Raw genomic sequence first — 24739 nt, forward strand, 5'->3', positions numbered from 1 at the left:
AGAGAATGACCATAATGATCCAAAGTCATACTTAGAGGAAAAATTACATCTCTAATGCTTACATCAGTATATTAGAGAATGAGCAGATCAATTAATTAATTGATTAATGGACATGCAACTAAAAGAAGCTTGATGAAGAACAAATCAAAAATTCCCAACTAAATACCAAATTGGAAATCCTGAAAATCAAAGGAGAGATTAATAAAATTGAAATTAAGAAAGCCATTGAATTGATAAACAAAACTAAGCTGGTTATATTAAAAAAAATAAAATAGATAAAACTTTGGTTATTTTGACTTAAAAAAAGAAAGAAGGAAACCAAGTTACCAGTATCAAAAATGAAAAGGGTGAATTTACCACCAATGAAGAGGAAATTAAAGCAATAATTAGGATCTAGTTTGTCCAATTGTATGCCGATAAATCTGACAATCTAAGTGAAATGGATGATTACTTATAAAAATATAAGTTACCCAGATTAACAGATGAGGAAATAGAATACTTAAATATCTCCATTTTAGAAAAAAGAAATTTAACAATTTGCCTCTTTTCTGGAGACTAAACTACTTGGCAACAACCATTTTTTTCAAGTTCTAGCAAGTGCATGTTTTTGTTTTTAACTTCACCTTCCTTTGCCATTTTGTATGAGATCCTGTTTTATTGTTGACTTGAACAGATCTCAAAATGATTTACTATTCCCAACACCAACAGCTGCTGAAAAGTTTCTAATAGTTATTAAGGTGTGTTTTTTAAGGATGATAACCTTTGCATGTTTCCCTAAAATCTACATAACTATAAAAGTGGCCAAAATAGTTATTCTGACATTTTGCACTTATCAGAACACACAAATACTGCTAAGTTTGAGGTTTCAAAATTACATGAAGCCATGTGACCTCCCTGAGAGATTATTTCAGGTATGATGTTCAGGTCTCAATTTGGAAAAGTCCTCCTGGGACCATTGGGCATTTATATACACTAAGCCTGGGAATGTATGTGGATAGATAAATCCATGCTCACATCTTTTTGTTACTCAACTAGACAAGATGAAGGTAGGAAAATGGGCTAGATGGAATACAACGACCCTACCTTTTTGTTAACTTTTCATGCTTACTCAGCATTGGAGAGCTGAGCAAACTAAAATACCTTAACTTCAGATATTGCTTTTTGGCTAGTATGAAGGTAATACATGAAATGATGTGAGACAGGTACATTCTGACAATCAGAAAAGGTGCCAAATTACAGGATACTTAAGAAATAGGGGCTTGAAAGCAATATTGGTTCTGCTGCCAACGGAAAGAAGATTGAGAGATAGATTTAATGCTTGCAGTTCTTATTGGCTGAACTACTGTCCTGGTTTCCAAAAGAAATGCCTCCAGAAGGCTCAGACTATGAGAATTTACAGACTTCCTCCCCTCCTTATTGAAGGAAAGCCATATTTCCCTGATTGGCTGACAAGGTGTGTTAAGGGCTTCTTTTCTAAAAGAGATATTAGGCTTTAAAGTGAAAGATAAATGGAAAAGCCATTCCTCCTCTTAATAGGGAAGAATCACAGTGGTTCATGAACTCCATAAGGATTTTTGAAGATAGTCCCACGCACTCATTCCTATGTTAGATTATGCTGTCAAAATATTTAATTTCATAAAATGAATACTCATTAACTCTTGATTATTGATCATTTTAAGTATATAGCTTGGTAGGGAACACATACTTCTAACAAATACAAATACTGGATATTGGAATTGAGAGAAAATTTAGTTAATTGTCTTTTCCATTAACTACCCTTTTCCTCTGCATTTACAAGTGATATGACATAGATACAAAGATTACTATATTTAAAAGACATTTAAAAATATACATTTAATTGTTTTCCAATTACATGTAAAATTTCTTAACATTCATTTTTAAAAATTTTGAATTCCAAATTCTCTTACCCCTTTTCCTCTTTCCCTTCCTTCCTTATTGAGAAGGCAAGCAATTTGATATAGGTTTTACATGTGCAATAGTAGACAGTTTTTCAAGTATTAATGAACTCAACATATCATTACATGGTACAAATACAAACATATTCAGTGTTCAAGACAAAATAAGAACCATGCATAAGAAACTAAAATTTTGGAACCAGACAATTAAGAACAGTATTGAGTGCTTTGTCATATCACATGCTTTCTTTTAAGAAAATGAACTATCTTTGGATAAAGCTGTGAAGAAAGATAAAAGTGTCTTTTAATGAAAATTTTCCCGATATTTACAATAAATTAAATTGGAATCATGGCCTATTTGAAACTTCTCTTATATAATTAAAAATGGATGGAAAAATTAAATTGACATGTAAATGGATTTTGAACTACAAACACTATTCAAAAATGACAGACATCTATATTTTTGGCTAAACATTTTAAAAATGAATTTCCATTTTTCAGCAATGGAATTTATAAAAATAAGTTGCCATTTTTTTCACCATAAATTTGTATGAAGGGTAATGTTTTTGCTTTAAACTGTATTCTTGCTTTAAATCAAAATACAGAAATAAACTCACTATGGAACCAGAGTTAAGACTAATTTGTATGATTTTTAGCTAAATATTATAAACATTTGTTTAAATAAAAAGTTCAACATTGAAATAATTTATTTTTATTATATTGTTAATAATCTTCTAAGTTCTAACTTATTTATCAAAATATTTTTAAATTCAACAAATTTGATAAAACAAAAATTGTAATATGAAGTCTTTCATAGTAAGCACATGAGGTCTTGTTGGAGTACTTCATTTAATTAAATCACATAAAATGTTTCTAATTATCATATGATTAGATTTTGATAATATAGAGATTTTACAACTATAGACAGAAAAATCTTGTATTTTATATTCATACAATTTGAATTTAATTTATATATGAAAATTTAATTTGGGGCTTTTGGCAACAAAAATTATCACTAATTACTGTAAGCACTTAATAAGTAAATCTAAAAGAGTGTTATGAGCAATATATTAAATTAGACTGTGTTCACAACATATTTTTGCTTTTTGTTGTAGAAACAAGTTTCTGGAACAAAAAATGTGGGGAATCATCGCAGCAGGAAACTATATGATCCATAATCAGCAGGGAACAGGAGAGACTAGTGCTCAGGAGGATTGATAACAAGAGAATATAGTAGTAGGCAGGAACACAGTATAATGAGATTACCATGAAATATTAGTAGCTCTAAAGTTTCCAGAGGCATGAGGGATCTTTGTCTATATATGACTTTACACATGTTCCTCACATGGGTTTTTGTCTTTCTCTTGAAGGATAAATATCTAAAAAAATAAAAAGATACAAAGAAATGTTAGAAGAAATGATTTTATCTACTAATGTAAAACTATCTGTTGTCTTTAGATAAGAGACAACTATAGTTTTCTCCTAACAGTACTTTAACTCTGTTGTCCTAAATTGTCTTAACAGTTGTAACACTATTAGCTCATTTCTCCTTTTCTGTCCTTGAACAGAAAAGTTTCCTTTTTCTAATAATAAATCCTGCCAATTGCATTCCAAATATTTCTGTTTTCTCCCTTGAATAATTGATTTCTTCTTTCTTTACCCATACTACTCCTGTGAAAGGCTTTATGTAGCTATGTTAAATTGTCACAGAATACTGCTGATTGGTTTTGTACTTTAAGTAGCTTAAGTAAAATTTAAGGCTATTAAGTCAAACTATAAAAATCAATGACATTTCTATGCAGTAATTTCATTTGCAGCAAATTGTCCCCTCAGTCATCCTCTCCTTCTCACTTATCTTCAATTTCTCCCTGACTACTGGCTGATTCTCTATGGTTAACAAACATGCTTGTTGCTCCCATCTTCAAAAACCATTCACTTGATTCATCCATCTTCACTATCATTTCATGTCTCTCTCCCCTTTTGGGACTAAACTCCTTGAGAAGGATGTCTTTAAAATGTGTCTTTTTAATGTTCTACAGTCTGATTTCTTATTTTTTCAAATGTACTATTTATTTTTATTATTTAAAATAATTTTGAGGGGGCAGAGCCAAGATGGAGCAGTAGAAGCAGGGACTTGCTAGAGCTCTCCCCACAACTCCCTCAAAAAACCTGTAAAAATAACTCTTCTAAAGCAGAAGAAGACACAGAATGACAGACTGAAGCAAATTTCCAGCCTAAGACAGTCTGGAAGGTTGATAGGAAGGGTCTATAGCACCGGGCTGGGAGCAGGGTACAGTCTGGCATGGGCCATACCTGTGTGGACTGAATTGGAGCAGGCCTTAGGGGACTGGATTGCTGGCAGCTGCTGCAGTTTTCAGACTTCTCAACCCACAAATGCCAAAGACAGTTTTGAAGGTCAGTAAGAAGGGTCTCTCACCTGGTTGAGAGGGAATTGTGTTCCAGTCCTAGTCACAGTCCCAGTCCCAGTCCCAGCCCAAGGGTTGTGGCAGCTACTGCAGAAGCAGCAGCTTCTGGAGCCCTCCACTTAACAAAGAGTTCAAAAGTCAAGTAATTGGCTGGGGAAATGAGCAAATGGGGGAAAAAGGAACAGACTATAGATTCTTACTTTCTTAGTGAAAAGGTTTTCTTAAGTCATTGGTAATGAGGGACATCAAAACATACAACCAGGAGACAACAACAAAGTCAAAGCTTGTGCATCCAAAGTCTCTACAAAAAATATGAATTGGTCTCAAGCCACGGAAGAGCTCAAAAAAGGATTTTGAAAATCAAGTAAGATAAGTAAAGGAAAAATTGGGAAGAGAAATGAGAGTGACACAAGAAAATCATGAAAAACGAGTCAAGAGCTTGCTAAAGAAACCAAAAAAATCCTGAAGAAAAGAACACCTTTAAAAATAGACTAACACAAATAGCAAAAGAGGTCCAAAAAGCCAATGAGGAGAAGAATGCCTTAAAAAGCACAATGCGCCAAATGGAAAAAGAGGTCCAAAAGCTCACTGAAGAAAATAATTCCTTGAAATTTAGAATGGAGAAGATGGAAGCTAATGACTTTATGAAAAATCAAGAAATTATAAAACAAAACCAAAAAGAATGAAAAAGAAGACAATGTGAAGTATCTCTTTGGAAAAACAATTGATCTGGAAAATAGATCCAGGAGAGATAATTTAAAAATTATAGGACTACCTGAAAGCCATAATAAAAAAAAGAGCCTAGATATCATCGTTCAAGAAATTATCAAAGAAACCTGCCCTGATATTCTAGAGCAAGACTGTAAAATGGAATTGGAAAGAATTCCTCAATCACATCCTGAAAGAGATACCAAAAGGAAACTCCTAGGAATTTTGTGGCCAAACTCCAGAGTTTCCAGGTTAAGGAGAAAATATTAAAGCAGGCAGAAGGAAGCAATTCAAATATTATAAAAACAGAATCAGGATAACATAAGATTTAGCAGCTTCTACACTAAGGATAAGAGGGCTTAGAATATGATATTTCAGAGGTCTAAGGAGCTAGAATTAAAATGAAGAATCACCTACCCAGAAAAACTGAGTATACTACTTCAGGGGAAAAATAGACATTCAATGAAATAGAGGACTTGTAAGGAATCTTGTTGAAAAGATCAGAGATGAGTAGAAAATCTGACTTTCAAATACAAGAATCAAGAGAAGCATGAAAAGGTAAACAGGAAAGAGAAATCAGAAGGGACTTATTAAGTTGAACTGTTTATATTCCTACCTGGAAAGATGATATTTATAACTAATGAGACCTTTCTCAGGATAGTTGGAGGGAAGACATACATACACACACACACATACACATGCACGTGTGTGTGTGTGTGTGTGTGTGTGTGTGTGTGTGTGTATGGAGAGAGAGATAGAGAAAGAGAGAGAGCAAGAAACAGAGACAGAGGGCACAGGGTGAGCTGAATATGAAGGGATAAGATCTAAAAAAATAAAATTAAATGTTGAGAGGAATGTATTAAGAGAAAGAGAAAGGGAGGGGTAGAATGTAGTAAATCATCTCACATAAAAGAGGCAAGAAAGAGCTTTTACAATACAGGGGAAGAGGGGGTAGGTGAGAGGGTACAAGTGAATCCTACTTTCATTGAATTTGGCTTCAGGAGGGAATAACATATACACTCAATTGGGTATGGAAGTTTATCTTACTCTACAGGAAAGCAGGGGGGAAGGTGATAAGACAGGGGGGATAATTGAAGGGACAGCCAATTGGGGGAAGGGGTTTTCAGAAGTAAACACTTTGGTAGAGGGACAGGTCAAAGGAGAGGACAGAATAAATGGAGGGTGGGACAGAATAGAGGGAAATACAGTTAGTCTTCCTGAACATGACTGTTATAGAAGTGTGTGTGTGTAGATATCTCTATCTATATCTATACACACACACACACACATATATATGTGAATGTATGTATTTTCCTTTTCCTTTGGGATACACTTAGTAGTGATATTACTGGGTCATACTTTGATAGTTCTTTAGGAGTAGCTTCAAATTGTTCTCCAGAATGGTTGGGCCAGTCCCAACTCCACTAATAGTTCTTTAGCATACCCTTGTCTAGAAAATCAAAACCACCCCAATCAGAATTACCCAGTAACGCATATATATGATGTACATATACATACATACATACACACACACACACACACACACACACACATAACCTATATCGAATTGCTTGCCTTCTCAATGAGAGTGGTTGGGGAGGGAGGAAGGGAGAGAATGTGGAACTCAAAGTTTTAAAAATAATTGTTAAAATTGTTTTTACATGTAACTCGGAAATAATATATATGCAAATATACATATGTGTGTGTATGTATAGGCAATGGGGTATAAAAATCTATCTTGCTATACAGGAAAATAGAATGGAAGGGGATAAGGGGGATGATGATAGAAGGGAGAGAAGACTGGAGGAAAGGTTAATTAGAATACATGCTGTTCTGGGGTGTGGAGGAAGAGGGAGGTGGAGAGAAAATTTGAAATTTAATATTTTGTGGAAGTGAATGTTGAAAACTGAAAATAAATTTAATAAAAAAAGAATTTTGAGTTCTAAATTTCTCTTCCTTCCTCCAATCTTTCTTCTGCCCACTGAGAAAGCAAGCAATATATCAATTACATATGTGAAATCATGCAAAACATATTTCCAAAAAGCAAGAAAAATAAAGAAAATCATACTTCAATTTGAACCTAGAGTTTAATCAGTTCTCTTTTTGGAAGTAGATTTTTTAATCACGGGTCCTTTGGAACTGTGTTGGATCACTGTCTTCATCAGAATAGCAAAATATTTCACAGCTGATCATCATTATAATATTGCTAAGTCTCTCAAAGTTGGTCATTGGACAATAATGCTTTTATTGTCTACAATGTTCTTCTGGTTCTGCTTACTTCACTCAGCATAAGTTTATGTAAGTCTTTCCAGGTTTTTCTGAAATTGGCCTGCTCATTATGCCTTAATGTATTTCCTCACAATCATATATCATGACTTTTCAGCCATTCCCTAACTGATGACCATCCCCTCAATTTCCAGTTCTTTGTCACCACAAAAAGAGCTGGTATAAATATTTTTGTACATATAGGTCCTTTCCGTTTTCCTTAGTGATGCACAGTTAGTAGTGATATTACTGGGTCATAGTTTGATAGTACTTTAGGCATAGTTCCAAACTGTTGTCCAGAATGGTTGGACAAATTCCCAACTCCACTAATAGTTCTTTAGTACACCTACTTTCCCTCGTGGCTTCAATACTTGTTATTTTTTTTTTTTTTATAAATGTGAGGTGGGGCTTCAGAGTTGTTTTAATTTGTAACCTTGACTAGAAAATCAAAACTACCCCAGTCAGAATTACTCAGGTTTCCCCCTGGAAAGACCAAACCACTCCTATTTTTTTAATAAGGAGAGACAAGGGGAGAACTGTCCCTTGGAGCTGGGTTCAGCCTAAATTGGTTTCTGTTTTCAGGTAAACAAAGCAGGTGTTCCAGGCTAAACTGGTTAGGAAGCAAATGTCTGGAAGCATGATCTACAGCATCACTACTTTTTGACAAATGCTTTAAGCCAATTCTGTCTAGAACAGACCATATTTTTGAGTGAGGTGAGTTCAGGCAGATACTGATAATACTAAAAATCAATGTAGGATAAATGATAGTTACATTATGAGATAAATACAGTAGAAATCAGAGGTACTGTTAAGTTTTATCTCCCACATTCCTCCCTCTGAGTCACTGAGAATAAGGCATATATATGCCTGTCAGGAATGACTCACTCAGATACAAAAAAACCTGAAGGCACTAAATACTTCATTTAGGACAGTTAATTTTGAAGCCGAGATGTTCTACCATGACAAAGATAGTGTGAGACAGAAGAGACAGGGGAGAGAGAGAAAGAGGGAGAGAGAGAGAATTTTGTTTGACTTAATGACAGAGAAGGTCGGGGGCAGAAGTCTTTGGTAAGCAGGCCTTACTTACAGAGATAGCAGCAAATGGGGAAGGAATGAGAGAGGAGAGTGAACATTCAGTCTCTTTCTTAGTAATTCATTCCCAATGTTCATTTCATCAGTGCATCATATCTTAGGGATCAGATGTCTCATGATGTCCTCTGGTTTTTGGAAACCTCTCCACTTGGACATTGTGGAAAAGATTTATTTCCAGAGCAGCTTCTCCTAGCAGATCTGCTTTTCTGGTTCAGGTCACCTATAGAGATTTTTAGATGTTTCTGTCAAAATCTTTTGCAAAACAAATCTCAATAAAATTTAGTACACTTACATTTTACTTTGCTAATAATTTGCTCAAAAGGTGAAAACTAGTTCAAACTTTATGGCTCTTATCTTACTAATGACAGAGCTATATAAGAACATCAAATTAGAAACCCATACTCCAGAGAATTTGAATTTTTCTATACCCCTTGCTGTTTCCATCTTTACCTAAACTCTGTACTTGATTTAGACGCTGCCAACAACAAGTTGAAGGAAGAATCTAAAAATCTATTAGGACCTGATTTTTAAAATGAACACTTCTGGTTAAAGATTTAATATTTTTCAAAGTAAGCATGTAAACTAAGGTTAAGAGTGCTTTTTAATATTGGCATTGACTTCAGTATCATTTAATTTTCTCAGACTGACATTCATTTATTTCATCCTAGATCTTGGATTTAAGCCCCACAAAGGGAAAAAAACCCTTCAGTTTTATTATCTGTAACTGCCCAGTGATGTAAGTTAGCAAATTGTTAATTTGATATATTTAGGGAATTCAAATAACAACTGAAAAATCAGAACCCAACCAACCCTTTTAAAGTGTCTGGTTTGTGCAGAGGGTGAATAACAAATTATATATGTAAGGCTGTGCACCTAGTTGTTAGGACTTGTTATTAGAGCATGCTCAAAGCCTATATATCTCTTCAGAATAATTTGCATTTGACATATATTTATCCATTCTTATTGCTTTCTCAAATATTTTCACTCATTTTCCATTCCAACTAATTCTGCCCTCAGGTTAATTCTCTTCCAAGGAGGATGAGCAATGTTCTTTTAAAGTAGGTGACTTCTATGCCTAGGTGCAATACAAATGAATTTACCTAACAGATGATTATTTTACCCCAATTGGAACAAAAACCTGAGAAGGGATAGTAAGTAATTAGTTCCAAATTTTATACAGAGAAGAGTATATAGCAAGTGAGCTGTCTGTAGTAAAATATGTTTAGTTATTAGCTATGTTCAAATGGAATAGATATTACACTCACATTGATCACTGCTTTTTAACACCCTCTAAATAATAGGAATATATTTAAGGCAACTCTTGTGTGATGTGTTTGCATTTCAGAGCATTTTTTAAGGACTTAGCCCTGCACATGAATATATAACTATTAGAAAGCCGATAACAATCTCAACCACTCCTTAACTTAAGTTGCTTAGGATATAGAAAGGACTATAACTTGAGAAGGAATAACTTAGGTCTTACATACTTGCAGTTTACTATTGTAATTTAGAAGTGTTCTAGTATTGGCCTGTAAGAGAATAAGTGTTATATCTGAATATTTTAGTGACTGATATAATATTTGAAAATTCTAGTGATCACCATGATTATGGAAACTTGCCATAAAAAGAAAAAGAGGGACATGTTTATAGTAAGGGAAGGTGCTCTCTTTAACCAAAATTAGGTTCCTAAGACTGGAGTCTGTTAAGACTAGGTTGGTTCAAGATGTAACTTCAATATATACCATTCCAGGTATAACTTTATGATTTTCAGTCATAAATCATACTATAGAACACTTCTATACTATAAACAATCTTTTGAATTCTGCTCTCCTTGTCAAGGAATATTAGTAATATAAGAGGGGATCTCATTTTATTTTATTTTTTTTCTGTGAGGGAAACTTATTTTTGTATTTCTGAAAAAAATATTAATGAAAAAACAAATAGCATCATGCTGTGGATTACAGTCAACTATTTAACAAAACAATATGGAAAAGAACTGTGCCTTGATGATATTTAAAAACTATAGTTAATATTAGCACTAATGAAACACTACCTGAAGACACACAGTTTACCCTCTTCTCTACATGGTGAGATAATCTGAGCTTATCAATTTTGCACCATGGAATTTTGAAATTTAAAAGTGAAATATCAGTGTGAGAAAACAGATTATAAAACTGAAAACAAATCTTTAAATAAACTAATTCAGTTTATCGCAAAGCTTACTGCAGTACCAGTGACTAACTTAGGGAAGAGTTGCTTATGAAAAATGTCACATTCAGATAGTACCAAAACCACAGAAATAAATATGAAAGAAAATCTAAGACTTTGAAAATTAAAAGTAAAATTTCTAGAGGAGCTCTCAAAATTATAATGTAAAGGGGATCCAACTTTATGGCAATATATAACAGTCAAAGTACATTCTAGATGGAAGTGGCTGTCTTTATATGCTCAGATGTCTTTAAGTTCCAAAGGATCATGGGTCTGGTGCTTCTACATCACTAAAGTACCTTATTCCTCAAAGCTGGACATAAGTTGAAACTTTGTATAAAAAGCATTTTCCCCTTATTTCTCTAAGTGATAATCCTAATAATGTGTATAAATTTTTCCTTCAAGTTATTTCACACAAATCCTGAAAAAGCAGACATTCTAAGAATCTAACAACTTCTAAGTTAAACCTTGCTCCTATATGAAAAGTTCTAACTCATTTAACCTCTCTGTCTTTAGCCCAAAAACTAAAATCCTATTCTCTTTTAGGAATTTTAGGATGTTGTCCCCAACCAACCTAATTCTAACCTAGATGATGAAAAAATGCTTTTGGGAGTAAATAGGAAATTTAATCAAGTAATAACTCCCTAATGGGGAAATGGGGAAGGGAGAGAGGAGTGTGTGTGTACGGGTGATAACCACACTATTCTGTCCACTACTGATTCAACCAACAGAACTGCAGGTGAAATATGGCATTGTGATAAAAAATGTCTCTATCCCTTTCTTAATCTGTCTCTCTTGTAAAAATTCAATAAGGACATAACAGGAATGTCACATGACAGAAACAATACTAGGTCTACCACTTGTATACCTGGGTTCAAATCCTATGTCTCTTACTTACCACTTGTATAACATTACATGAGGTATCAACCTTGGGCTTTTTTAGTTGCCTCCTCTGTAAAATTAAGGGATTGTTCTTGGTGGGATCTAAGTTCCCTTCTAAATTTTATGATGATTGGTAGCATGAATTCTGATTAAAAGACCTTAATACAATCAAAGTAATACTTCAAAGAGTACAAGTAAAGAATGTTAAAATGAAAGCTTCATCATGAAATGCTAAACAAGAGGTGACTCAAACAACAAATCATACAAAACATTTAAAATTATATAAAAGAAAACGACGATAAGATACCTATAAAGTCCTTGGAATTATCTGTGTTAAAAATAATATCCTAAGGTCATGAGAAAGAGGATTAAGTGGCCAAGGCATGAGAAACATAGATACTAACACATAGATTCATGTAACCCTCCTCATAAAAGTTCAAGACAGATAAAGAAATTGGAAGACAAAAGAAGTTAAGAGTTAATAAGTAAATCTAAAGCTGATTTTAAAAGTGTTCTATAAGTATCACCTTATAATGATTTTCTGCGCAGCCTCCATTCCCACCACTCCCTTGACACCCAGCAAAAGTAGGTATCATTTCATCCCTGCCTCAAAGGTATTCCTGTATCATTCAGGGACTAGGAATGGAGCTCAGGATATCTAGTGTCTACCATTGTCTTAAGCCCCACTGATTATGTTCCTTCCATTTTAGGGATCACCAAGCACCCCAGCTCCATTTAGTTACTTAGGTGAGTTTAACACAGAGTAATACTGATCTCAAAGGTATAACAAGAATAGATATGCAAACATTCTCTCCCAACACCTCACGAGCTTAATTCCACTACTCAGTATCTGGGGAGTGGATGAGGATTTCTTCAGTTCTATATAGCCCAATTTCAGGAAGATCCACCTCCAAAGTTCCCCTTGGCTGGTTTCCTGACTTCTCAAGGATCCCTGATAATCTGGGATTCAGCTAGAATTCCAGCTGCTAGAATTCTAGCTCCAAGATCTCCATGGCTAGAGCACCCTGCTAACCAAGGACCCTCTAGTCCTTCTTCCTAGAAATGAAAAAGGACACTTCAGAGACCTGAACCCCAAGTCCAGAAAAATTGTTATCCAGGAAAGAATTCTTTAAATCACTATTTATGGGAGAAGTGCAAATAAAAGGAACCTTTCATCTCATAACCTGAGAATTGGCAGAGATGTTCAAAGATGAACAAAGGGATTTTTGGAGGGCTTGTGGGAACATAGGCACACTGGTACACTGTTGCTGGAAGTTCAAGCTAGTACAATCAGCAAGCACAATCGTTTTAGGAAAAAAACTAAATTTGGCAAATAGAGTGCCTAAAACATCCATACTGACTGAGGTTATATGATCGGGCTTATAGTCTAAGAAAGGTGCTGATAAGTCCCCTAAATACATAAAAAAGCAGTATTTTTTTTGTCAGTAAATAATTGGTTTTTTAAAAATTTAATTAATTTGTTCTCAGTTCTCAACAATCATTTTCATAAGTCTTAAATTTTCTTCCCCATCCTCTCCCCTCCCTCCCTGAGATGGCATGCAATCTTATATGGGTTCTACACATATATTCTTATTAAACATTTTCACATTAGTCATGTTGAATGGAAAAATTAAAATGAATGGGAGTAACCATGAGAAAAAACAAAACAAAACATAACACAAGATAAAACAGTTTGCTTCATTCTGCATTCCAATTCCATAATTCTCTGCATGTGGATGGTATTTTGCCTCAAGAGTTCTTTGGGAATGTTTTAGGTTCTTGTATTTCTATGAAGGGCTAAGTCTATCAGAAAGAGTCCTCACACACTGTAGCTGTTACTGAATATAATGTTCTCCCATTTCTGCTCATTTCGCTCAGCCTCAGTTTATATAAGTCTTTCCAGGCTTTTCTGAAGTCCAACTGTTCATCATTTCTTATACACAAGAGTATTCCATTATATTTAAATACCACAACTTATTCAGTCATTCCCCAATTGATGGGCATTCCCTCAATTTTCAGTTCTAGTCAACCACAAAAAGAACTGCTATATTTTTCTACATATGGGACCTCTTCCCATTTTTATGATCTCTTTGGGATACGGTGCTAGAAGTGATATTGCTGGATCAAAGGGTATGAACACTGTTATAACCCTTTGGACATAGTTCCAAATTGCTTTCCAGAATGGTTGGATCAGCTCACAGCTCCAACAACAATGAATTAGTGTTCTAATTCTCCCACATCTTTTCCCACATTTATCATCTTCCTGTTTTGTCACGTTAGCCTATCCGATAGGTGTCATGTGGTACCTCAGAGTTTTCTGGACTTGCAGCTCTCTAATCAATAGTGATTTAGAGCATTTCTTCATATGACTCTAGATAGCTTTAATTTCTTCCTTTGAAAACTGCCTGCTCATATCCTTTGACCATTTATCAATTGGGGAATGACTTGTATTATGGTAAATTTGACTCATTTCTCTACATATTCAGATGTGAGGCCTTTATCACAGACACTAGTTGTAAAAATTCTTCCCCAGTTTTCTGCTTCCCTCCTAATTTTGATTGCATTGGGTTTGTTCAAAAACTTCAATTTAATGTAATCAAAATTATCCATTTTGCACTTCATAATGTTCTTTATATCTAGCTTGGTCATAAATTTCTCCATTCTCCATAAATCTTGACAAATACACTATCCTTTGCTCCCCTAATTTGTTTATAGTAACAGCCTTTATACCTAGATCATCTACCTATTTGGACTTTATTTTTGTGTATGGTGTCAGGCATTGGTCTATGCCCAGTTTCCATCACACTACTATCCAGTTTTCCCAACAGTTTTTGCCATAATAAATAATTGTTAACAAATAGAATCCCATTTATTGTGGAATAGGAATATAATAGAATATTACAATATGTACGAAATGATTAATATGAGAAATACAGAGAACCAGGGAAAGCTCAAGGTGAATTCATGTAAGGTGAATTAAACAGAGCCAAAAAAATCTTATATATATATATATATATATATATATATATATATATATATATATATATATATATATATATATATATATAACCACAATAAAACAATAAAGAAATCTCAAATATTGAGATAACAGAATCTTTAAGTATTCATATTTTAAAAGAGGACAAACTGGTGAAAACTCAAGAAACATAACTTGAAAAATGGGAGCAAATATAAGAGGTTCCAAGATCAAGAAATAACAGGAAATTTGTTGTTTGCTACTGATGTTTTAAAATCAAAATATAGAGCTTTCTATTGCTTTGTGTGTATAATACTAAACAATGACTGTGTATACAGTCACACAATGTTCTACATATAGACAACTATGAATTTCATACTATGAGACATGTACATACATGTATTTATATTATATATACATAACACATGAATATGTATATAAGGATATATGCATATATGCATGTGTACACATATGTACTCATATAACCAGCTAAAAGCAAAAAAATACAAAAATATTTTTCTTAGATTAAGAAAAATTTTGTTTTAGATGTGACGCACTGTTCTAGGCTTTCCCTATGTTATAGAAAGTGAGATGTAAGTTAGACTGTACTGTTTCTATTCTGAAGAAATACTACCTGAAATGGTATTTTTAGTATTAAGTTAGTAAAAAGAAACAAAAGAATCGGTCAAGGTATAGATATAGAAGAACACAGAAGAATAAAATGATACTGATATTAAGAGAACAAAGATGAAAAATCTTAATGCAATGTTAGAGCAGGCTTAACATCAGTCTAAAGCATGAGAGGTTGCAATAAGATAGAGTATGCCACAGTTGTTGCATGTTTAATATTCAAGTGGTTTCTGCTTCTCCGAGTCCCTTGAGCTTATGATTTCCATGCTCATTATTAGATGGGAAGCTCTTTGGGATCCATGTTTCTCTTTTATTACTCCTTTTTATATGCTTAGCACTTAGTAATGTTTCTGGCACAAAAAGGGAACATGAGAAATGTTCATTAACTGACTCAACAAGGATAAGGTTTCGTTCTTTTCTACATCTAAAAGGGAACATAAGAAGTGTTCGTTAATTGACTGTCAAGAAGGATAAGGTCTCGTTCTTTTCTATGTCTGAGAGGATGAGTGCAATTCTGCATTTTAAAACTGAATCAAATGGATACAATAAAAATAATCTGAAAAAAAGGCCATAATGCCAGAGAGGAGGATATCCAGGTGGAGACTATGAACTTTTTACACAAGAATGAAAACCTGAACTAAAGAACATTTCTCCAACATAGAGACAGAATGGTGGAGTCTACATAAATCCTATTATGAACTATGTTGTTAGCAAATAACAAAACAAGGAAATCAGGATTTCCTTCCGTAACATGAAAAAATCCAAATAGTATAAGAAGCAGTGTAAAATCCTCAAAACTGTGGAATAAAGTAAATTATCCTAATATGTTTTACTCAGATGCCCCCAAAATTGAGAATTACAAATAGATAAATTGAAAGGAAAAGAGAAATAGACATCAAAGTGCAAATGAAAAAGGAACTTTAAAAGTTTGTTAGAAATTATTTTCCAGAATCTAAAAAATGAACATTAAGTGAATAATGATGAGATCTATAATAATCCAGTGTTAGAAGATGATACTGACCTCATTGTAAAGGAATGACTATTAGAGTATGCAAGACTTAAGTGAGCCTCAGGTACTGTATGTTCAATATTAATGTTTTCTGTCTCTATGGTTGCTTTCAGTTTATGTTTTCATGTTTATCATTCAATTGTAAGCTCTTTGTTGAGACTATCATTTTTCCTATTTATTTACTTAGCACCTAGCACAATGTCTGGCCCTGTAATAGGTGCATAAGAAATATCCCATGACTACTGACATTGTGAACTTTTCTGTGTCAGAGAGCATGGGCCTGAGAACAACTCCTATATTTTGGAACTCACTTCATGCAAACAATAAAACAAAACAAAGCCCCAAAATCGGAAAGTTGGATTATTCAGGTGAAAGTTCTCAAACTTTTAAACAAGTACTAAAGCCTGAAGTAATCAACATTTTCTCCAACATGAAGAAAGCAGCACTCTAACAATCTTCTTATGAATCAAATACAGTCTTATATGTGGAACCAAGGAAGGATACAGCAATGTTGCAGATTGCGTGCCCTTACTTAAGTTACTTAACTTTCCTAAGCCTCAGGTTGCTAAGAGATAAAAGGAGAGAATTGGACTACATTTCCTCTGTCTCTAAATGTTATCATCTCAGTATAAAATGGCTCTCTGGCCTGGAAAGATCTGTGTGTACCTGATGATATGGTGGTCATGGGGAATCAGATTATGAAGGGCTTTGAATGCCAAATAGATTTATAAACTTTCTCCTGGTGGTATTAGAAAGCCAGTTGGCTTGATTGAGTAGGGGGCTAAACTAGAAGTCAGGATTAAGGTAAGATTCAGGAGGGGAAGGATCATGAGTTCAGGTTTAGAAATATTAAGTTTGAGAAGTCTATAGTATCAGCAGTAAATTAGTGACATCAGTACCTACCTAAAATTCCAGAAAGAGTTCTGGAAGAAAATTTAAAGAAAATGTCCCCTTCTCAATCTGAGACTCCAAATACTTCAAGAATCAATCATCACACATCCTGTCCCAATATTCTCCAGGGGAGAACTGGGAGCACTTCTGTTACCATGGGTATCAAGCAAAACAGGTGCTTTGTGATGTAAGCACCACATAACATTAGCTGTTGGGAGTGCTGCTCAGTGAAGAACAGACATTAGGTGATCCATCAGAGTTGTCCAAGTGCAAGATGTTAAAAAATTTCCTCACTATTTGTTTTTCATATGCATAAAGCTTTTATTTATCAATTTATTTTTTTCTCATATACTTTCAGTCCCTTGTACTGAAAGAAGCTGTGCACTTTGGCAAGAAATTAAAAGGGTTACTTTCTCTACAGTGAGTCAGATGTATGATCTGTCCTTCCAATGAGCAATGATTTGAAAATCCTCTCAAACTGTTTCTAAGGAACTAAGACTTTACACTAGAGCAAAGGTGGGGAACCTGTGACCTTCTAGGTCCTTGTGTGTGGCCTTTTGACTGAGTCTAAATTTTACAAAACAAATTTGTTCTGTGAAGTTTAGATTCAGTCAAAGGACTGCATATGGACTCGAGGTCACAGGTTCCCCACCCCTGCACTAGAACAGTGTTTCATAGGAACACATCAGATTGTTGGTGTCAGCAAAGATGGACCTATGAGGAAAAAAAATAACAGTGTATTATAAACTTCCGTACATCCCCAAAAACTTCTTTTGGTATGCAAGATATAGTCCAGGAAAAATGCTGAGGTTGAAGAGTGACAGGGATGAAAAAGGATCAGAAACACTAATTAGTAGCCAGGTTGTTTTTTGAGGTTATTTTACCTGAAACAGTCATTTTAGTATGAAGTCAGAATTATAAAAAACCCAACAATGATAAGGGCATCATCCAGGACTTCTTCACATAATAAGAAAAATAAAATGGCATAAGGGGAAATATGCAAGATAAAATCTGAACTATAGAAAAAATAAAATGAATTTTCCTAATATTCTAGTTAGATGCTTCAAAAACATCAAAAAGGAAAAGAGAAATAGATATTAAAATTCCAAAGAAAAAAGAAATAGATTTAAAAAATAAGTTTAAAGAGTTAGAAATTACCAAAAATACTTAAAAACATTAAGAAAACTATGATGAGATTTTAAGTAATTTTAGAAAATATTAGAAGACTCTTTTATTAAATACTACATCTCTGTTCAAGACGTATTTTCTAGTCTATATTTTATTCATTTTTAATGCCAAGTTGTCAGTTTTAATCATAATCCAAAAGCCACATATAGTCCTCAAACTGCATCATAACAGGAATTGTAGAGTGGTATATGCCTTCAGATAACTTTCTGAAGATAGGATTTCCCAGTCTCATTTTATTTTTAACAGGTGCTTCACAACTTCCTGGAATACCTAGAACACTTAGGAGAACATTCTTGGTTTCCTAGTCACTTAAAGGTTGCAGTTCTCCATCTAAATGTTCTTTGTGGCTCTGTGTGCAACATTACTAGCCAACAAAATTATAAAAGATTCACCAATAATCTGTCCACTTGTGCTTAAATACTCAGAATATACACTGAATTACAACAGATATCTGGACTTAACCATACAACCATGTAAAATTTGTCTGAAAGCAGCACACCTAATCTGTATGGACAACCTTTTGAAAATCCACACAATGAATCACAGACTAGAAGCAAAAGATGAATGTTTCTTTGTTGGATCCAGTCATTCTAGAGTGTCCAAAATGGAGATCCCAGGTGAACCAACATTCCTCCTGATGGTTTTTGAAGTTTTATGAGTTTTCCCAACCAAAATTCTCAATGAGCTGCTTTAAAGGATTCTTCAGATTTCTTAGTCAGCATTCTGGTCAAAGAGAGTTAAGAAATCATGCCAATGTATGCCAGGCAAACACTAATAAAAAGTGCCATTAGGTGTAGTTCTGATATGCAGATAACTATGAATGGTATCTCAGTACAAAAAGGCCTAGACTTGATAGGCAGAAGCTTAAAGAGTATACCACACTGTATAGATAGATTTGTAGAAGCAATTCATTCACCTCAAGTAGCTGGTGTTCCTAGATTCCAGTTTGGACTTCCTGAAGATATTCCACAAATAAGTTCTGGCCACTCAGATCTAGGTCAGCTTGCATATCAAGGAGATTTAGAGTTATGTATGAAACACCCCTCTTCCTAGCACATGAAGAAGAATCTGGTGGCCAAAGTGCTCCTACTATTCCCCTACAAGTTGCAGCTCCATTGACTGTACTACTGCTGATGCTTCCGAGCACACATCTCGGTAGTTTCCAATGGTGACAACATCCATTGGCAATTTATCCATGACTGAAGAAAAAGGGACAGGTGATGATGAAGTATTTGTCGAGAAAGAATTTGAAGGAATTAATTCAGAAGCCAGTCTAGAAATTAATAGCCAGCAGGAAGAAGAGACCGTTCAGACATCTGATGAGTTTGATCTTCCTTCTACCAGCCAAGATCCTCTATCCAGCTCCTCTGCAGGTACTAGCAGTAGTCAACCTAAGCCTCTGATGAGTTAGACTTCAGTCTCAGAATTTGAGAGCAGGGGTCCAGGGTTGTCAGTTTAACTGACAGAGAGGTGTGACCCATGCAATGGGAGGCATAGGAGAACTGAACAGAGGAAATATTAATTAAAAGCTTTGTAAACTATTACTATAGTTGTGAATAAGATCTTCAAATGTCCTATTTTAGGGTAATGATTGCTGAGGTTAAAAGTGCTTTGTAATTAAATTGGTATATACACATTTCAACACTGTTATTAATAAAATCATTTCCACGTCAAAATAAAAAAAACAAGCATGCTTACAGAGTAGAGTCAAGTGAAAACAGTATAGCCCTTCCTTGGCAGGGCTGAGCATGATTCCACAACCACTCTGGAAACTTAGGTTTGCCCTCAAACCTTTCCTCTTCTTCCAAACTGCCCTAGTCCTGAAACACCAACATCCATCATCTTCCAATCTCCCAGTTTTGTAATCTTGGAATTATCCTCATCTCCTCATTTTCCTTTACCCTCAATACTCAAGAGGTTGCCAAATTGTCTACTTCCACATCTCTCAATAAACACAACTATCTCATTAGGTCAAGGTCTCATGACTTCTCACCTAGATTACAGCAGTTTTCTTGAACTCTTTGCCACAAATCTCTCATTACTCTGGCCCATCCTACACACTGTTGCTAAAGTAATTTTCCTAATCCATATATGTTACACCCTGACTTAAATCAACTTCAGGGACCTTCCATGCTTCTTAAGGGCAAAAAAAATCCTCCATTTAGCTGTTAAGGCCTTTTATAATCAGTCCTCCAATCTAAATTTCCATTCTCATTCCCTAACCTCCCACACTATGTGATTTAGTCAAATTGGTCTTCTCTCTTTCGTCACACATGGCACTTCACCTCCTGTCTCTGTGTGCTGGGCTTGGAGCCAGGAAATACTAAGATCAAGTTTTGACTCTCATACATACTCGAGTTATGAGAGGGTAGACAAGTCACTTAACCTCTCAGTGTTCTAAGACTGAGCTTCAGAGATGGTCCAGAACTACACTGGAAGATGAGACTGTTCACTGGTAGTTTACTGAAGTCACAGAGCCATCTGTACTCCAGTCCAAAAAATGTCATTCAAATAAGTAGATGTGTGATGTGTGGGTCATTAGGTTTGTTAAATCTTGTGAAACGGATGAGAAATTCTTTCCCCCTTTTATCTCTTCAGGATTGCTTCAATCAAATAAAACCACAGTCCAGAAGTGTGCATCCTGATTGAGGACGATGTTTGTGTTATACCTTAAGAAATTCTCAAATGACACTATTGCTACACAACAGGTACTGGTCACTTCAAGTAAAGCTTTATCATCCTGATGACAAAATTGAGGTCACTTTATTTTAACTGCAATGACTAGAGTTCACTTTTCCACATTTGATGGAGAAAACTTCATAGATATTGAGAATTAGTAAAAGGCATTGGAGACCATCGGCCAGGTGTATTTCCTAAGAACCATTCTCTTTGTTCTTTAGAGGTAATATTACAAGGGGAAACGCTTCTTTCTAGCATTCAGATAACTTCAACTTATGTTTAAAAATTCAGATTATTGACTGGCTGTATGCCAACAAGCTGGAAGAAGAAAAGAGAAAAGGAGAGAGGAATATTTCCCACTCTCTGTTTAGAGGGGGTTATGCACATTTCTTTTCTATTAATGAAGCCTTAAAAGGAGAGTCTCTAAAATGAATAATATACAGAAACTGTTAAGATAAATGGAGATTGGTACAGCAGATAGAACACTGGCCCTGGAGTCCAGGAAAACCTCAGTTTAAATCCGGTCTCAGACCCATGATACTTACTAGTTGTGTGACCCTAGACAAGTCACTTCACTCCAATTGTCTCCTCCCTATCCCCTAGAAAACATAAATGAAGAGGTCCTACATTCATGCTAGCTTAAATGGACTTACAGCAATCGGGGATTCTAAAACTCAAAATCTAAGAACTGTATACCTATGAATTTGAAGTTTTGGAAATACCAATGAAAAATTAAAGACTTTTCATAAGTTATATTCAAACACGCAGAACTTCACTCTTAGCTTAGGCTCTTTACTCCTCATATTTAAAGTAATTATATATATAAATCAGAGTTAAATACTGACCTATGGGGGGGGGGCTGTCTTCCTCCAAAGAAACATACCTGCCAAAGTATCATCAGAAATAACTAGTTTACTTCAAAATAAAGTTGAATTTTAAATTGATCTGCTACAACAACAATTTTTAACTCCAAGTGTAAAAAAAAAATAGAATAAATGAAATTGCCACTGTTTTAGCAAGACAAACCTGTGTAGCATGATGTAAAAGGGATGTAAAATGCTATTTCCTTTTCAGCTATTATTTTTTTCAAAGCATTAGTGATATGAACGAGGAAAATTAACACTCTGGAAAATTTATTCAGCACTACCCCAGTATACATACACTCCTGATTCCTTTAACGTAGATGACTTAAAAACAGGTCAAGTTTAGTCATTGTTACTTTCGGTTTGTCACGTGGTGGGGAACCAGGGGCGAGAAGTCCCCTCCGTGCGGATGACGCCCTGGCCTCTGGGCGCCTGGTGGCATCTCCCTCTCAAAGAGTCATTTCATGTAACAAGTAGTATTTTTTTGGAGAGGAGAAAAAAGTCAACACAATTGCTTGCTCTGTTGAAAAAGTCCTAATGCATGTGTGATGTGTAACACCTGTGGGCCTCCCATCTCCATGAAGTGGGAAGTTGAGGGTTTTTTTCATCTCTTCATTTAAGGCCCGCTTGATCTTTGTGAATTTGTCATACTTACATCTGATTTTTTGGTATGTCACTGTTCTTTCCATTTACATTGTAGTTCCTGTGTATGTTGATTTCTTGGCTCTGCTTACATCACTTTGTATCAGTGCATATAGATTTTTGCATGCTTCTCTGTATTCACCATATACATTATGTCTTCTAGCACACTAGTATTCCATTACATTCATGTACCACAATTTTGGTTCGCCATTTTCTACTTGATGAGCATCTGTCATTGGCTTCCTTGGGGTATATGTTCAGTAAAGCAGTCTCTGGTTTGAAAGATATGGACATTTTAGTCACTTTATTTGTGTTATTCCAAATGGCTTTCCAAAATGGCTGTACCATTTCACAGCTCCACCTATTATTCAAGTGTATTAGGTGCCTATCTTTCCACAACCCCTCCATCATTGACTTTAGCCACTTTTTGGTCATATGTTGACAGTTGGCAGGATATGAGGTGAAACCTCAGGGCTATTTGATTTGCATTTGTCTTATCAGTAATCTGGAGCATTTTTTTAATGTGGTTATCAATACCTTGCAAGTCTTTTGCAAATTGTTCATTCCCTTTGACTATTCATCTGTTACAGAATGACTTTTATTCACATAAACACATAAGTATTATATATGCGACATATATTTGCTAATCTTTTATGTATCTTGGATACTAAAATCTTAGAGAAATTTGATACAAAGATATTGCTTTTCCTATTTGAACACTTCCCTTTCTATCCTAAATGCATTAATCTAATCTACGCAGAAGATTTTCAATTTCAGGTTCCCTCTTCTTCGGTAATCACAGTATTATGTTACTTCAGTTACTTTGTTTTGATCTTTTTAAAGGTGGCCCCATTGGTACTGGTTCTTTTCCCCTCACCTCTGAATTCTGAGTGGCCTAGACTTTCAAATCTACTGAAGTTGCTTCATCTTGATTGCATAATTTCTTTTATTTATTTATTTTTTCTGTTTCATTCCATTTTTTTATTCCCTTCAGTGACAGAACATTAGACAAAATTTGCTTTCAAAAGCATTCCATATAGTTTTGTTAATTCCTGCCAAGCTAAAATGCCACCAGAAATACAAACAAGAGTCAGACAAAAAATGGTCATAATTTTCAAGCTTTAAAGGAAATTGTAAGGAAAAATGAAAATATGATTTTTATATGCTGTTTACACATTCATTACAGGCTAGAGCAATAAAAGCTCTCCTAACATTGGCAAGGAAAGTTGAAAAATTGTTGATTTTCCTTATTTTCTCTTTAAATTCTGCCAAGCATTCCAGATGAGAAGCACTATCTGATATTTCATAACCTCTTCTTCATTTGTGTGCAGGGAAAAGGTAAACGGCTTCTCAGGAGCTTTAGGGTCAGTACTTCAGAATGTAAATTGAAGTTTCCCACCAAAAATTTTTCGAATTTCCAGTCCAAGGTGATATTTATACAAATCATGCAGCATTTTCAACTTCTTATTGGCTTTGTTAGCAGTGGAAATAATTTCTTTTTTCTTATCCAGTGATTCCTTAAGATTCTGTATATTTTGCCAGCTTTTCCATTTCCCATTCATTGTCTTGTATATTGTCAACCAGTTTTGAGAAGTTATCTTGTTTTTCTTGAATAAGCATGTTCTGGACATGGATTTTGGGAGTTATTTTAGATGTCAATCACATGCTATTTCTGAATTACAGGAAAGTCTCAGGCTTTTGATCTCTTCTTATATCTTTGTGGATACTCTTTCTGTCAGTGCTTCAGTGGAATCTTTATAGGTATCTCTCAGCCCCTCCACTTGACTGTAGTGTTCATCGAATGGAGTATTTCAGAAGCTGTTCCAAACTTCATTTGTACTTTTATTAAACATGTCCACTTCATCTTCTGTCTTTACGTGAGGCATCATGCAGCCCTGGTGAAGGAGGGAGGTGGCTCCTGCCAATGCCCCCAAGTCTCCCAACTGCCTGGCTCAGTCAGACAGCACCTTAAACTGAGGCTCCATAATTTCTCTTTTAGAGAGGTTGTGGGGAGCAGGGAAGGCAACTAGCCTGCTGTAGTCCATAACAGTTTCTATATTCCTTCTGTCAGTATTATTTGTATCCGTGTGAATTATTAAAAATGCTTAATAGATATTAGATTAGAATAGCTCCTTCTGAAGCAAGGTACATTCAGAGAATGCTGGAGAGACCAGAAGACCAATGATGAATCATGCTTTCTATCTATTAACAGTGAGATGATCTAGAAATGAAGGGGAATGAGAAAGGATTAAGCATTTGTTAAGCATCTATTATATGTCAGGCACTGTGCTGAGCAATTTATAAACATCTTAGTTAATCCTGATAACAACTCTAAGAGGTAGGTGCCATTATTATCCATATTT

The 24739-nt window shown here is 34.8% G+C and overlaps 1 protein-coding gene and 1 pseudogene across 2 annotated transcripts in view; both read right to left on the reverse strand.

The window, feature by feature from the left end:
- The window catches only part of LOC140507254 (uncharacterized), a 34767-nt gene extending 17504 nt beyond the window's left edge, over positions 1-17263 (reverse strand). Inside the window, exons 1-3 of one of the 2 annotated variants that reach the window (XM_072615344.1) lie at positions 17017-17263; positions 8403-8627; positions 3183-3295 (exon numbers count right to left, since the gene is read on the reverse strand). In XM_072615344.1, the coding sequence (XP_072471445.1) occupies positions 3183-3295; positions 8403-8485 (196 nt within the window). In that variant the 5' untranslated portion in view covers positions 8486-8627; positions 17017-17263. The remainder of the gene's footprint in view (positions 1-3182; positions 3296-8402; positions 8628-17016) is intronic. The other variant, XM_072615345.1, reaches the window with a different exon arrangement.
- Positions 17264-23534: 6271 nt separating this feature from the next.
- Positions 23535-24265, reverse strand: LOC140503140 (kinetochore protein Spc25 pseudogene; annotated as a pseudogene).
- Positions 24266-24739: the final 474 nt, after the last annotated feature.

This window comes from Notamacropus eugenii, chromosome 5 (assembly GCF_028372415.1).
Source record: "Notamacropus eugenii isolate mMacEug1 chromosome 5, mMacEug1.pri_v2, whole genome shotgun sequence".
NCBI classification, from domain to species: domain Eukaryota; kingdom Metazoa; phylum Chordata; class Mammalia; order Diprotodontia; family Macropodidae; genus Notamacropus; species Notamacropus eugenii.